The sequence below is a fragment of the Notolepis coatsorum genome (genome assembly GCF_963971535.1).
Source record: "Notolepis coatsorum genome assembly, chromosome: 10".
Classification (NCBI taxonomy): Eukaryota; Metazoa; Chordata; class Actinopteri; order Aulopiformes; family Paralepididae; genus Notolepis; species Notolepis coatsorum.
The window spans coordinates 87,349,102-87,365,548 of NC_140174.1; the positions used below are offsets into that span (position 1 = coordinate 87,349,102).

The window sequence follows — 16,447 nt, forward strand, 5'->3', positions numbered from 1 at the left end:
GCCCTAGCCGGAGCGCACCTAGCCACGCTCATCCAACGTGAGCTCACCATACCGGTGTCTAGAACAATCCTGTGGTCAGATTCCACGACAGTACTCGCCTGGATCAAATCGGACTCATGCAAGTACAAAGTCTTCGTGGGAGTCAGATTCACCGAGATTCAAGACTTAACCGAAGAGTTAACCGGAGAAACAGAGTGGCGCTACGTTGATACAAAACAGAACCCAGCTGACGTCATCACCCGGGGAATGCCCCTAGATGACCTCACCCGTCGCAATGTCTACAGTGACGGCCCAGCATTCCTAAAGCTCCCGGAAGGAGAGTGGCCCACGCCTATCCCGAGGGAAGCCAGTCAGGAGGAGGCTGAGAATAAGAAGCCTGTGTTCTGTGGATTGAGCACTGTTATCTCCGCAGACCCCAACATAGATGATTGCACTACCATAGAGAGTGCACAACAAAGGACATTCCTACTGCACTACCTACCGTCTCTACAGACCCGCCAGAAGTGGGTAAAGGAGAGAGACAATTTGACAGAAGGAACAGTCGTCATGATTATTGATCAATCACTGCCCAGAGCTATGTGGCCGGCCGGCCGCGTAAGCAAAGTGATCACCGGTGCCGACGGCAAGGTCCGAGCAGCTGAAGTGCTTGTCCAGGGTCGCACTTACACCCGTCCCGTGGCGAGGCTCATAGAACTGCCCCGACTCCCAGACACAATCGATGATGACCATGACCCTATAACCATATGACTTTGTGAAGTTGACTGACCCCTACAGCAACCCCTTATGTGTAAATAGACAACGCGATTAATCTGTCTCTGCTTAACTGATTAGGTCTGGGACCAATCAGGGGGTGGCTGTTGTGAAGGGCCAGATTAAACCGAATATATATATTTATTTATATATATATGTTTAATTGTATTTGTATATTCTCTAATATTCCCTGATATCCCTTGTATATTCCTTGTACAATATGCATTGAATATCCATTCTAGCCTACTGAACATCCCATAATAGTCTCCATTCTACTATTGGTCGAGACCTTGGTGCCAGGCTGCCATACCCCCCAGACCCAGTTCAAACGTACCGCTCAACATGTACGAACAAGTCCTAGTTCCGCGTAGGAATCTGGCTACCGCACCACTAACGGTACTATTTGTTCATAGTGCGTATATATACTGCGCTACTAAAGTAGGACTTCCTTTTTTAGTCCAGTTTCTTACCCTCCAATAGAGTGACAGACGTAAAGCCTCCCCGCGACGCCACGTGTGGGAGTAAGGCCAAGTTCGGCCTACCATCGGTATTGAGACATCGTGTATATTAATATTTGAATAGTCATATTTGGCACTATATCGTCGAGTTGGACGTAGTCTATTAAGCTAATAATAGTCTATTCATATGTAGTGCTTCGTGCGGTGAGAATACTATCGTAGTCAGTACCCCATCGTTTCGGGCAGAGAACTGGCTGCTTATCCAGGGTGGCCGACCCCATGTGAGGCTGCACCCGAGGAGCCCCAGAGCCGACGAGCGAGTGGACCTGCATACCGGATTATTCTACCGACGACAGCCCGCCTTCCCAGGCACGGATTATGCTTTGTATACAGTGATTATTCTATGGATAAAGACCAACACTGCCGTGTGTTGGAAACCCCCCCCCCGGAGAGGACGACAGGTGAGGAGACGCTCTACACGACAAGGTCGCTTCACGTCTCTCCATCGTGGACCGAAGGAAGCCGGCCCACAGAGAGTCCAACTGCTTTCATCTGTGGATCGAGGATCGCTGAGGCACCGAGCCGCACAACCGTGGGTTCTCCCAGGATACCCTCGGCCAGACGGATACAGCCAGACTCTACCCCCCCCCCCCCTTCTCCAGTTGTCTTACAAGCGACCGGAATTCCCCCCTAGTGTATCCAGTTCTATAATCATTAAAGTATCATTGCTATTATTCCTTAAATATTCCAGGTTGTATATTTACCGCCTGCGCCACCAGAGATTGGACGTTCTCTATTGATATACCAACGAATACTCATTTGCCATAAAAGTGCATCCTATTTCAAATCATAAATGTAATTAAGTGATTGCTCTACATACCTTTTGCTATGTATTAATTATTATTAAACGCAGACTTTCGACTTGGTACATTTGTGTTGGATCGTTTCATCTACGTGGGAGTGTTTACCATAATTATTTATGCCTAGTACTGGGTGGCCAGAGTCTAAAGTACAAGAGGTAGTGGTAGTAAGTATCATATCTAACAATACAGTCAGGGAATTGTACCCCTCAGTTACAATCACTGTACATATTAATATTACAACTCTGTACATACATCTAATTAGCACAATTACTCAGTAGTACAAATTATTTATATATTTTATAAATGTATGTACATTGTATATTACTATTGCACTTTGCACTCTGGTTGGATGCCAAACATCTTTTCATTGTACTGTACTTCTGCTATATAATGACAATACATTTGAATCTAATCTAATCTAATCTAATCTAATCTAATCTAATCTAATCTAATCTAATCTAATCTAATCTAATCTAAAAGCAGCTAGGAACACAGATGTTCTCAGTAAAGGGGATATCTGTCTCTCTTCCTGTGACATCATTCCTTCCGGTTCTAATGTTCTCTCCCTCTCTGTCCTCCTCTCTGTCTCCTCTCTGTCCCCCTCTCCTGTCCTCTCTGTCCTCCTCTCTGTCCTCCTCTCTGTCTCCTCTCTGTCCTCCTCTCTGTCTCCTCTCTGTCCCCCTCTCCTGTCCTCTCTGTCCTCCTCTCTGTCCTCCTCTCTGTCTCCTCTCTGTCTCCTGTCTGTCCCCCTCTCCTGTCCTCTCCTGTCCTCTCTGTCATCCTCTCTGTCCTCCTCTCTGTCTCCTCTCTGTCTCCTCTCTGTCCCCCTCTCCTGTCCTCCCTGTCCTCTCTGTCCCCCTCTCCTGTCCTCCTCTCTGTCTCCTTTCTGTCCCCCTCTCCTGTCCTCTACTGGCCTCTCTGTCCTCTCTGTCCTCCTCTCCTGTCCTCCTGTCCTCTCTGTCCTCCTCTCTGTCCTCTCCTGTCCTCTCCTGTCCTCTCCTGTCCTCATCTCTGTCCTCCTCTCCTGTCCTCTCCTGTCCTCTCCTGTCCTCCTCTCTGTCCTCCTCTCCTGTCCTCTCCTGTCCTCCTCTCTGTCCTCCTCTCCTGTCCTCTCTTGTCCTCCTCTCCTGTCCTCTCCTGTCCTCTCCTGTCCTCCTCTCTGTCCTCCTCTCCTGTCCTCCTCTCCTGTCCTCTCCTGTTATCCTCGCTGTCCTCCTCTCCTGTCCTCTCCTGTCCTCCTCTCCTGTCCTCTCCTGTCATCCTCTCTGTCCTCCTCTCCTGTCCTCCTCTCCTGTCCTCTCCTGTCCTCCTCTCTGTCCTCCTCTCCTGTCCTCTTCTCTGCCTCCTCTCCTGTCCTCCTCTCTGCCTCCTCTCCTGTCCTCTCCTGTCCTCTCCTGTCCTCAGGTGCCATTCACCTGCACTTCCAGTCCAGCGGGAACCACTACGTGTGGAGGAAGGTCACTTCCACGGTGCACAACATCATTGTGGGCAAATTGTGGATCGATCAGGTTCGTGCGTCGCTACAGACCCTATTCACTGGCAACCATTTAGGGATACCACTGATACCGATACCACTGATACCGATACCACTCATACTGATCCCGCTGTCGGATGATGGTCCACAGCCAGATTAAATAAGGAATTGTATCTGAGAATTCCCCCAGTACTAAAGTCAGATGCCAAGAGCAACGTGACTTCTTGACGAGCTGCGTTTTGACACACAAGTATGTTGGATCTCTGTGATGCAGAAACATTCACTATATCTCAATATCTTTTGGCCAATGACGCCAAACTAATAAAATAAGATAAGATAAGATATTCCTTTATTGATCCCCTTGGGGAAATTCGGGGCATCATATGCAGTGCAGTATATGCAAGGTACCCTACCTGGCATGATATACGTCATACCGTATATGTTGTAGTAATGGTCTAAAGTGTATCTATCAGGAAGCCCCCCTTCTGTAGTATTGATACACCTGGGCCACTAGGGTACAGCTCTCTGACTTTATGCTCTCTGACAAATGATTCATTCCTACCTTTTATAGTGCATTGATTTGTTAAGGTTACAAAATGCAAAATGAATCTACTACTAATAATCTATTCAGATTTAATTCTCAAGCGGGTTTCAGCATGTACCCCACCGGCCTCTTCTTCCAACTTGGCCCGGTCCCTGTATGTCTACAGTATGATGAAGGTGCTGCCTCTTATTCCTCCTCTGTTCCAGTAGTGTGTAATCCAGGCCAGCAGAGCAGAATGCAGCGAGAGACGGCACATGAATAAAGCAGCAGGGGATTTATCAAGCGCTCATCTATAATAACACCCTAAAATAACAGCCTCTCCATCCTCAGAGATGGCCCAATTAAAACTAGTGAGGAGATGAGCAAAAAGCTGCCTGTTTCTGTCTGCCAGGCGGCGGCTTGCCTGTCTGTCTCCCCGTCTGTCTGTCTATCTGATTGGCTTCTTTTCCGTCCGTCTGTCTGTCTCTCGTGTCCGATTGGCTTTCTGTCCGTCACTACAACTGTCTCCACGGCTGTCCGTCAGTCAGTCTGTGGTGGTGACTGTGTGCTCCTGAGCTGAGGGGGAGTGTTGGGTTCATACAGTGAGTAGACAGACACATGGTGACTGTGTGCTCCTGAGCTGAGGGGGAGTGTTGGGTTTATACAGTGAGTAGACAGACACATGGTGGAATGTGGCACTTTCACCAACGCCTCCTCGTCGGGATGCCGGGAGGCTGGCTGATGATCTGTCTCTCGAGTCGAGATCCTCACTAGGGGAGTCTGGTTGAGTCACGGAGGCTCTCCTGATGACGTGAAGCCCAGTGAGTCATCAGCACACAGTGAGTCATCAGCACGTCCAGCTCTGATGTCTGCTGATGACTCATCACAGATGGGGATCGATCCCTGTCTAGAAGTGGGAACTTTCTCCTTCGTTCCCATGCTTCCGTTTCTCTCATTGACTCGACCACTCTTGAGCTTCCTTTCATGATATTGATCTGTTCTGTCAACATATTCTCATTCTCTCTCTCTCTCCCTCTCTCTCCCTCTCTCCATCTCTCTCTCTCTTTCTTTGTCTACCCTTTCACTCTCTCTCTCCCTCTCCCTCCCTCCCACCATATGTGTCTGTCTGTCTGTCTGTCTGTCTGTCTGTCTGTCTGTCTGTCTGTCTGTCTGTCTGTCTGTCTGTCTGTCTGTCTGTCTGTCTGTCTGTCTGTCTGTCTGTCTGTCTGTCTGTCTGTCTGTCTATCTATCTATCTATCTATCTATCTATCTATCTATCTATCTATCTATCTATCTATCTATCTATCTATCTATCTATCTATCTATCTATCTATCTATCTATCTATCTATCTATCTATCTATCTATCTATCTATCTATCGATCGATCTATCTATCTATCTATCTATCTATCTATCTATGCAGTCAGGGGACATTGAGATTGTCAACCACAGAACCAAGGAGACCTGCCAGCTCAAGTTCTCTCCCTACAGTTATTTCTCCAGGGAAGTTCCACGCAAGGTAAACCAGGGCTCTGCTCAGTCATCACTGCTATATCTGCTCTCTGCATGAGCTCCCCAGCTGGGCTCTGAGCTTGTCTTATACTGCCTCCTGCTGGACAGTACAAGTACAGCTTGGCAATGTGGAAGAAATGAAAGACATGATGATTATGGAATTGTTTTCAATATTGACATACCAGTATGTCATGATTTATGCTTAGTGCTTACAATACAAAGTCGTATGTTATATAATCCAATTAGCAAACATTTCCAATATCTTTTTGAGAGAATTTTGATAAATATCTGTTTTTTGATTGAACCGAATTGTGTGCCACTATATCACAATATGATCCCATTAAACTATTATTAAAAGGGTAACATTGAATTATTGCCCTGAGTACAATAAAATCCATCACGTTCTCAGTGAATGGTAGATAGAGCCACAGTATGTAATTATCCAGCAGAAATACCGCCAGTGTGAAACAAAAGCCCTTTCTTTCATACCTTCTTCAGAATATAATGGCTCTCATTTGTCGCTGAAGATTCTTCAACTTCTCTCTCCTTCTCCTCCTCCCCCTCATCCTCCTCATCCTCCTCCTCCTCATTCTTCTCCTCCTCCTCATTCTTCTTCTCCTCATCCTTCCTCATTCTTCTTCTCCTCCTCATCCTTCTTCTCTTCCTCCTCATTCTTCTTCTCATCCTCCTTCTCCTCCTCCTCATCCCTCTCCTCCTTCTCCTCTCCCTCCTCATCCTCATCCTCCACCTCCTCCTCATCCTCCTCCACCTCACCCCCCTCCACCTCACCCCCCCTCCTCCTTCCCCTCCCCCTCCTCCTCCTCCTCGTCCCGTGCTGCAGGTGACAGGTGTGGTGTCGGACAGCGGGGGGCAGGCCAACTACATCCTCTCTGGCACCTGGGACGACAAGATAGAGAGTGCCAAGATCGTGCAGAGCAGCCGGGGGGGCGGGGGCTCCGAGGGCAAGCAGAAGACCGTGTACCAGACCCTGCCCCCCAAACTACTGTGGAAGAAATACCCCCTCCCGTAAGCCCTGTCCCCCACACTACTGTGGAAGAAATACCCCCTCCCGTAAGCCCTGTCCCCCACACTACTGTGGAAGAAATACCCCCTCCCGTAAGCCCTGTCCCCCACACTACTGTGGAAGAAATACCCCCTCCCGTAAGCCCTGTCCCCCACACTACTGTGGAAGAAATACCCCCTCCCGTAAGCCCTGTCCCCCACACTACTGTGGAAGAAATACCCCCTCCCGTAAGCCCTGTCCCCCACACTACTGTGGAAGAAATACCCCCTCCCGTAAGCCCTGTCCCCCACACTACTGTGGAAGAAATACCCCCTCCCGTAAGCCCCGGGTGCTATGATAATAATAATAATAATAATAATAATAATAATAATAATAATAATAATAATAATAATAATAATAATAATAATAATAATAATAATAAACTAGATTTGTATAGCACCTTTCATCCAAAGTGCTTCACAGCAATAATGTAGTCATAAAATATACATAGGCATAAAATGCACATAGAATTGGCATAATTATAGACGGGCATAAAATGAGCAGAGATTTTACATTAAAACCTCCATAAAGATAAAAAAAAAAAAAAAAAAAAAACTGTATGACCTATCTGTCATAATATATGTTACAAGTACAGGCAATACATTTAAAATATTTAATCTGAATATATACGAATACTGAGTAGAATCTAGAAACCATCTATAGCTGGTAAGCACGACTTCCATGATTGACAGGGGTTAGCAAAATGCTAAATGTATGCAGCCAATTAGTATGCAGAAGAAAATGCAGGCAAAGCAGCAGCACACGCAGGTGTTCTGGAGCGGATCCAGATATGAGCCGAGAGAGCAGAGCAGAGCAGAGCATCAGCTGCATGTGGAATATAAGCCGCTCTCCAATAACCTACCTGTCTGTCATAAGTGCCTCTCCTACGCTGAAGCAAATACATTATGGAAAAAAAACATTCATCAAAAGTTGTTATGGTAGAACTAATAATTCTCACCCTGCTCTACATGTCCCTCTCTCACCCTGCTCTACATGTCCCTCTCTCACCCTGCTCTACATGTCCCTCTCTCACCCTGCTCTACATGTCCCTCTCTCACCCTGCTCTACATGTCCCTCTCTCACCCTGCTCTACATGTCCCTCTCTCACCCTGCTCTACATGTCCCTCTCTCACCCTGCTCTACATGTCCCTCTCTCACCCTGCTCTACATGTCCCGCTCTCACCCTGCTCTACATGTCCCTCTCTCACCCTGCTCTACATGTCCCTCTCTCACCCTGCTCTACATGTCCCTCTCTCACCCTGCTCTACATGTCCCTCTCTCACCCTGCTCTACATGTCCCTCTCTCACCCTGCTCTACATGTCCCTCTCTCACCCTGCTCTACATGTCCCTCTCTCACCCTGCTCTACATGTCCCTCTCTCACCCTGCTCTACATGTCCCTCTCTCACCCTGCTCTACATGTCCCTCTCTCACCCTGCTCTACATGTCCCTCTCTCACCCTGCTCTACATGTCCCTCTCTCACCCTGCTCTACATGTCCCTCTCTCACCCTGCTCTACATGTCCCTCTCTCACCCTGCTCTACATGTCCCCCTCTCACCCTGCTATACATGTCCCTCTCTCACCCTGCTCTACATGTCCCTCTCTCACCCTGCTCTACATGTCCCTCTCTCAGGGAGAATGCTGAGAACATGTATTTCTTCTCGGCGCTGGCGCTGACCTTGAATGAAGAGGAGGAGGGGGTGGGAACGACGGACAGCCGCCTGAGGCCCGACCAGAGGCTGATGGAGGCGGGACGTTGGGACGAGGCCAACTCTGAGAAGCAGAGGCTGGAGGAGAAGCAGAGAGCGGTGAGGAGGAGGAGGGAGGCAGAGGCCACCGACGCCGTGGAGGAAGGTAAAAACTAAAAGTGATAATAATGGAGATGTGGAGAGTAATGAAGAGGGTGTTTAGCTGACAGGAAGGGAAGACTGACACACAACAAAGAGACTGTTTAGAAACTTTAGAGGAAGGAAGACTGACACACAACAACGAGACTGTTCAGGTAAATGACAGGAAGGAAGACTGAAACACAACAAAGAGAGGGAGAGCATGTATCCTATATACATTATATTAGCTTTGTTAAATTTTTATGTAGACATTTTATTTGATCTAGAACCAGGAATAGTGTGGCAAAGGTGGGAAGTATCACACATTTTTACGGCACATTTCCTCGACGCCTCAAAGCTTCAGGAAAAAGCCTCATTTACCAGCAGTACAGCTGAGGGACAGCAGGCATCAGACGACCTGACATATCGAAATATAAATAAAATATAAACTATCACAGGAAAAGGCTGTGGGGCGATAATATTGTCAGGGGGTTTGAGACGGAGAATTAGCCTGGGGGGCGTCGGAGACGGAGGCTGAGAGGGACGGGGGGGGGGGCTGGCTGAGAGGCCTCTCATCTCTTCAATCCCATTATTGTGAATTATTTCTCAAGGTCCCTTGACCTCGGTGTAAGTGATCATCATAACCAGAGACATACTGCCCTGCGCCTGCGAGCCGAGGGGTAATTACAGGGCAAGTGGAACAGCTCAATAAACAAGAGCCCAAGATAGAAAGAGGGGGACAATGGAAGCCACTGAGCAAAGTGAGAGGACACACAGCACACGTGTCTTTCCTCTGTGTGCGTGTGCGTGTGTGTGTGTGTGTGTGTGTGTGCGTGCGTGCGTGTGTGTGTGTGCTAGGCTGTATTTTATGTACCCATGACTTGTCTTTCTTTTCCTCTCTCTATTGGTGGTCAGAGTATGATTCTGGTGAGTGGGGGTGGCCTCGTGCCCCCTGTTGTGCATCTACACCCCCACCTCACCCCACCCCCACCCCACCCCCACCCCACCCCACCCCACCCCACCCCACCCCACCCCAAACCCCCATCCTCACTGTAGCCTCTTTTGCACATGGACTCTGGACGATGCGCTGAGAGCGGGATGCGGGGCATCATCGCCTGGAGTTGCCCTTTTGCACATGTACTGTAGCACACAGCATGTACTGTAGCACACAGCATGTACTGTAGCACACAGCATGTACTGTAGCACACAGCATGTACTGTAGCACACAGCATGCGATTCTCCACGGCAGACGCGGTCACACATACGGAAATACTGAGCCTGGTTTAGGCGCAGGCCGGCGCCTAGGTAGAGCGAGGGGCGGCGCCCAGGTAGAGTGAGGGGCGGAGCCCAGGTAGAGCGAGGGGCGGCGCCCAGGTAGAGTGAGGGGCGGAGCCCAGGTAGAGTGAGGGGCGGAGCCTAGGTAGAGCGAGGGGCGGGGCCTAGGTAGAGAGAGGGGCGGAGCCTAGGTAGAGCGAGGGGCGGCACCCAGGTAGAGCGAGGGGCGGCGCCTAGGTAGAGCGAGGGGCGGAGCCTAGGTAGAGCAAGGGGTGGATCCTAGGTAGAGTGAGGGGCGGTGCCTAGGTAGAGCGAGGGGCGGAGCCTAGGTAGAGCGAGGGGCGGAGCCTAGGTAGAGCGAGGGGTGGTGCCTAGGTAGAGCGAGGGGCGGAGCCTAGGTAGAGCGAGGGGCGGCACCCAGGTAGAACGAGGGGCGGAGCCTAGGTAGAGCGAGGGGCGGTGCCTAGGTAGAGCGAGGGGCGGAGCCTAGGTAGAGCGAGGGGCGGAGCCTAGGTAGAGCGAGGGGCGGCGCCTAGGTAGAGCGAGGGGCGGCGCCTAGGTAGAGCGAGGGGCGGCACCCAGGTAGAATGAGGGGCGGAGCCTAGGTAGAGCGAGGGGCGGTGCCTAGGTAGAGCGAGGGGCGGAGCCTAGGTAGAGCGAGGGGCGGAGCCTAGGTAGAGCAAGGGGCGGTGCCTAGGTAGAGCGAGGGGTGGGGCCTAGGTAGAGCGAGGGGCGGCGCCTAGGTAGAGCGAGGGGCGGGGCCTAGGTAGAGCGAGGGGCGGCGCCTAGGTAGAGCGAGGGGCGGAGCCTAGGTAGAGCAAGGGGCGGATCCTAGGTAGAGCAAGGGGCGGTGCCTAGGTAGAGCGAGGGGCGGGGCCTAGGTAGAGCAAGGGGCGGAGCCTAGGTAGAGCAAGGGGCGGCGCCTAGGTAGAGCGAGGGGCGGGGCCTAGGTAGAGCGAGGGGCGGTGCCTAGGTAGAGCGAGGGGCGGAGCCTAGGTAGAGTGAGGGGCGGGCCTAGGTATAGCGAGGGGCGGAGCCTAGGTAGAGCGAGGGGCGGCGCCTAGGTAGATCGAGGGGCGGAGCATAGGTAGAGTGAGGGGCGGAGCCTAGGTAGAGCAAGGGGTGGCGCCTAGGTAGAGCGAGGGGCGGCGCCTAGGTAGAGCGATGGGCGGAGCCTATGTAGAGCGAGGGGCGGCGCCTAGGAAGAGCGAGGGGCGGAGCCTAGGTAGAGAGAGGGGCGGAGCCTAGGTAGAGAGAGGGACGGTGCCTAGGTAGAGCGAGGGGCGGAGCCTAGGTAGAGCGAGGGGCGGGGCCTAGGTAGAGCGAGGGGCGGGGCCTAGGTAGAGAGAGGGGCGGCGCCTAGGTAGAGCGATGGGCGGAGCCTATGTAGAGCGAGGGGCGGCGCCTAGGAAGAGCGAGGGGCGGAGCCTAGGTAGAGAGAGGGGCGGAGCCTAGGTAGAGAGAGGGGCGGTGCCTAGGTAGAGCGAGGGGCGGAGCCTAGGTAGAGCGAGGGGCGGGGCCTAGGTAGAGCGAGGGGCGGTGCCTAGGTAGAGCGAGGGGCAGGGCCTAGGTAGAGTGAGGGGCGGAGCCTAGGTAGTGTGAATTCAACAATCTGCTTGTGTTCCAACACGGGCTCAGTTTATCATTACGTGGACTTGTGTGCTGGGAGGGTAAACTTTGTAGCGGAATCATTTGAACGTTTGCGTTCTTTACATAATGATTCATGTTGAGGCCAGGAGTCCGGTGCAGAAGAGGCTCTCGTCTCCCGCGTGACATCGCGCGGCGTCTGCATGACTCCTCCCCATAATCCTCCTCTCCAGATATTGATCCGGGAAGGAGAAAAAAAACTATTTGTGACATTTCCATTAAGAGATTGCCTTATTTGATACATAACATATTAAGGAACATATGGTTTATGAGCTGACGGCCCGGGAGTGGCTAAGTCTCAGAGTAACGCCTTCGTGTCTCCCTGCAGGTCGAGAGTACGAGGGCTACCAGCCACTGTGGTTCCACCAGAGGAGGAACTCCATCACCGGGGAGACAAACTTTGTGTACAAGGGGGGTTACTGGGAGGCCAAGGAGAGACGGGACTGGAGCGTGTGCCCCGAGGTCTTCTAACCCAGGACTCCACCCCTCTGGACCACACCTGACCTCTGACCTCGGTAGACTTGTCTTGGCCCCGCTCTGCCTCTGGCCCCTGGAAGCGGGGGGGGGGCTCGGGGGGGCACACGAGAGCACCGTCTCGTTGACCTTCTGTGTGCACAGGAGGATGTGCACCGTCTCACGCACTTCTTCTCACAACACACTGTACCTCCTCACGTGCACACACACACTCTCTCTCTGTTTTGTTGTTTTGTTTCCCCGGTGGATCAAAAAGAAGAAGGATGGGGGGGGGGGGGGGGGGCGTTCTTTATACAACCCCCCCTGCGGAGTGACATGATAGCAGCTGTGAGTGTGTGTGTGTGTGTGTGAGTGTGTGTGGATATCTGAGATAGTGGAGTTTGAGGTCCCCTGTGCTTCTGAAATCAGGTGTTCCACACACGCCACCCACAATACACTCCACCCCCCCTCCGCCCTGTTTGTTTAGACACTCCGTGTCAGAAGGGTTCACCTCTGTAATCCCTCTGTATGACGGGTCGCCTTCCAGCCAACGGAGACGAAAAGGAAAACATATGGAAGTGTCCGCGTGACCGGACGGAGAGGACATTATTGTTTAACATTAGGGATGTCCGATATTATCTGCCTACCGATAATATTGGCCGATACATTAAAATGTAATATCGTAAATTATCGATATCGGTTTTTAATTTTTTTTTATTTTAATTTTACATTTATTTAACCTTTATTTACCCAGGCAAGCAAGTAAGAACAAATTCTTATTTTATTTATTGTCAAAAGTATGCACAATTTTGTGTTAATTCCACGACAAGATATATGTGTTAATTACCTGAAATTATTCAGTTTTTTTGGGGGAGAAACCCCGCATATATCGGTATCGGTTTATATCGGTATCGGAAATTAAGAGTTGGACAATATCGGTATATCGGATATCGGTAAAAAAGCCAATATCGAGCATCCCTAGTTAACATATTTATCCAAGGTTATAAAAAGAAAGGTGTATTCACATTTATTGTTTTATTCAATAGCGTTGAGATCATGCTGGGCATAGATTATTAACCCTTTCACTGCCACACTACAGAAGGTTAACCCTTTACTATCACACTACCGACTGGTAACCCGCTGTCGTGTGGCAGTGAAAGGGTTAACCTTCTGTGTATCGCAGTGAAAGGGTTAACCGTTTGGTAGTGCGGCAGTGAAAGGGTTAAGCTTGAACAAGCCCCCCCCCCATCCTCTGATTGGCTATGGCCTTAGTGTGATGTTTGCAAAGTCTGCTTCCACCCACATTATCAACAGCTAACTTCTGATTGGCCAAGCCAGTTTTGTCATAATACAGTAGAACCTAGTTTATCTGAACTGAACCCGAATCATTAAACTGAATGGACATTACTGAATGAAAATATGCAGCCATGTGGAAATATAATATTATAATATATCTATGTATTATTATAAAATATAGTATACTATATTAACTGTGTGCATTGCAAATGTTGATATTTCATTCTTGATACGTGCAATTAGAGGCCTTTCGTCGTAAAATTAGACTGCACTGTACGCTTTGGATAATAAGTACCTTGCACTTAATGTAATCGATTTCAATTGTCCAGGTGTTTAAATGCATATCGGGCCATCTTTAGCATTGGTTCAGATGGCCTACGTTTCTGAGGGTGTCAGATTAACAAGGTTCTACTTTTACACTTAAATGTAGTGTACTAAAATCAGGACATTGATGCAACAGTATGAACTTCTTAACATCCATACCTCTAGTACTGTATAGATAGACACCTTGGTCAATGGAAGTTAATAGGCACTTTTCACTGTGGCTAACCACAGTTTTATACATATCTGTGTGTTGGGAAGACTTCACTCTTGTCATGTCAGTTAGTTACCATAGCAACACATACTGTATGTTACCCTCACTTGCCACATAGTTACACGTTTCAAAGCCTACACTCTGCACCAAAACAATGATCCATTCAGTAACCTAGCCCCCCCATGCATCCATATCCAATGATACTTCCTATAGTGTACTTTACATTATGCTAGTTCTGCAGCCTACTGTACCTACATCCGTTTTTTTTATTAGTAGTCAAAAGGTTTCCTGTGGGACAGTTTGAGACTGAGCAGTGGTTCTGAGGTGTCCGGGGGGGGGGGGGGGGGGGGGGGGGGCTGCTGCGGACAGTAGGTGATGGGATCTACTGACAGACGGGGCAGGCTCCTGTCGCACACCGCTGTGCAGTTCAGCCCCGGTCCCTCCCCTGCCCGCTGATCCAGGCTCAGAAGAGCTCAAACGTAGTCCTCACATCAAGTGTTTTAACAGATGTGGACAGGCTGGTCTGGGATCAGCTCCTGAAGGTACACTTTCAGTCTTTTTGCCTTTTTTACGACTGAACAAGGGAGAGGAAGTCCCCTGAACCCGTGCACTACATGTCTTAGACGAGCAAAAGTTTTGAAAACAAGTTATTGTTTTTTGTAATTACTGTTAGGAATGTAGACTTTGAGGCTGGGAGGGTCTATACCCGTCTAGCCGTTTATGTGAATATTTTGTGATAACAAAATGCTATTGTAAAGATTAAGAGTAGTTCTACTAATCTAAATATTAAGTTATCTGTACAGTATAGTTCAAATCTGAAATTTGAATGAGTAAAACCTAAGTTTTAACCTCTAATCCAAATTGATCCTGCCAAGTTAATTCTGACTTGACCCCTGCAGAGTTAATGTTTTATATTTACACAAAAAAATTATTTAACACACTGAACATTGTTTTATATAGAATCCTTCTTGATAATGGAATATTGTTTGCCTTTGTTCAGTTATATCAGTTCCCAGGCCAACGTATCAGGAAGTGCCTGGCATCCTAAAAACGGGTGTCGTACACACAGAACACCAGCCCTGAACACGAACACTGGGCTTTTCTGCAGGAGGAGACGGTTAGTTGTGGCTGGTACAATGTGAAAGGCTTAGCTGTGAGACTCCCCCTGTGGTGAGCGTTTGGTCTGTTCGTTTGGATCCAGAGGAGGAGGCCCGTTCTGACGGGTGAGCAGGTCCAGTGCGTCTGTGACACACGTGGTTATCATCACAGCTCCAGCGCTCAGGCCAGGCCAGGTCTTCTTCTTCTTCTTCTTACAAGACGATAAGCTTATTTGAGTTCCGTTCCCGTTCATCCACTTCACCCCCCGTCGACGGTTCAGCAGCGGTGCTGGTTTTGGTTTATCACAGCTGCACGTAAAGATACAAACGCAGGGAAACATATAACATAAATCCTGGCTATTATTGACAGACGTATATAGTCCACTCTCGAGGTCACATGGGAGTCCAGTATGTGACGGGGCGACGGGTTCTGGTGTTAGGGGGGGATTGGGATTTTATGCGATCATAGCAAGGTGTTTTATTTTTGCTATGTTGAGAGTTGTTATTGTACAGAGAATACTTTAGCGTTATAGGCAGTATTAATATATGGAGGTGCATAGAACACTGTACTCAAGTGTGTGTGTGGGTGGGGGGGGATCAAAGACAAGTTCATCTGATTTCTCACTTAGCGATCTACTTGATACTCCGTAGAGACTTTACTTTAATATATTGTGTTCGAGACTAGAGTATTTTATACGTGAATATACATATTATATTTTGAACGATAACGGAGAGCTTCATCGTACATTTAATCACTGTATTATTTCCATGACAATAACTCGGTACTCGGTAGTCAGCGGCAACGACCCGCCCCAGGTGTGAGGGCCCCGTCCGGCGCCAGGCTGAGGGGTGTGAGGGCCCCGTCCGGCGCCAGGCTGAGGGGTGTGAGGGCCCGTCTGACACCAGGCTGAGGGGTGTGAGGGCCCGTCCGGCGCCAGGCTGAGGGGTGTGAGGGCCCGTCCGACACCAGGCTGAGGGGTGTGAGGGCCCGTCTGACACCAGGCTGAGGGGTGTGAGGGCCCGTCCGGCGCCAGGCTGAGGGGTGTGAGGGCCCGTCCGACACCAGGCTGCGGGGTGTGAGGGCCCCGTCCGACACCAGGCTGAGGGGTGTGAGGGCCCGTCTGACACCAGGCTGCGGGGTGTGAGGGCCCGTCTGACACCAGGCTGAGGGGTGTGAGGGCCCGTCCGACACCAAGCTGCGGGGTGTGAGGGCCCGTCTGACACCAGGCTGCGGGGTGTGAGGGCCCGTCTGACACCAGGCTGAGGGGTGTGAGGGCCCGTCTGACACCAGGCTGCGGGGTGTGAGGACCCGTCTGACACCAGGCTGAGGGGTGTGAGGGCCCCGTCCGGCGCCAGGCTGCGGGGTGTGAGGGCCCGTCCGACACCAGGCTGAGGGGTGTGAGGGCCCCGTCCGACGCCAGGCTGAGGGGTGTGAGGGCCCGTCTGACACCAGGCTGAGCCGTAGCAATAACACATTCGCTCACGCGCAGCAGAAAGGGAATAGAACCAACCAAAGTGTCCGTGGAGGAGAGTGTCTAACAAGCTGCGACTGCCTTCCCTGTGCAAGAGGTGTGAAAACCCTCTCACCGTCGCTCTCTCGCCTCACCCTCTCACTTCCCCCGACGTGTCACCGGCTGCACTGTGCTTTGATTCAGCTTTAATTTTCTGCTCTTTGT

General features: G+C 50.3%; 1 protein-coding gene across 1 annotated transcript in view; it reads left to right on the forward strand.

The window, feature by feature from the left end:
- osbp2b (oxysterol binding protein 2b) overlaps nucleotides 1–12,078 on the forward strand; it is a gene marked incomplete at its 5' end in the record, with an annotated part of 157,014 nt that extends 144,936 nt beyond the window's left edge. Inside the window, 5 exons of the mRNA XM_084323278.1 lie at nucleotides 3,476–3,579; nucleotides 5,491–5,586; nucleotides 6,421–6,605; nucleotides 8,276–8,496; nucleotides 11,719–12,078. Coding sequence (XP_084179404.1) covers nucleotides 3,476–3,579; nucleotides 5,491–5,586; nucleotides 6,421–6,605; nucleotides 8,276–8,496; nucleotides 11,719–11,861 — 749 coding nt within the window. The 3' untranslated portion in view covers nucleotides 11,862–12,078. The remainder of the gene's footprint in view (nucleotides 1–3,475; nucleotides 3,580–5,490; nucleotides 5,587–6,420; nucleotides 6,606–8,275; nucleotides 8,497–11,718) is intronic.
- Nucleotides 12,079–16,447: the final 4,369 nt, after the last annotated feature.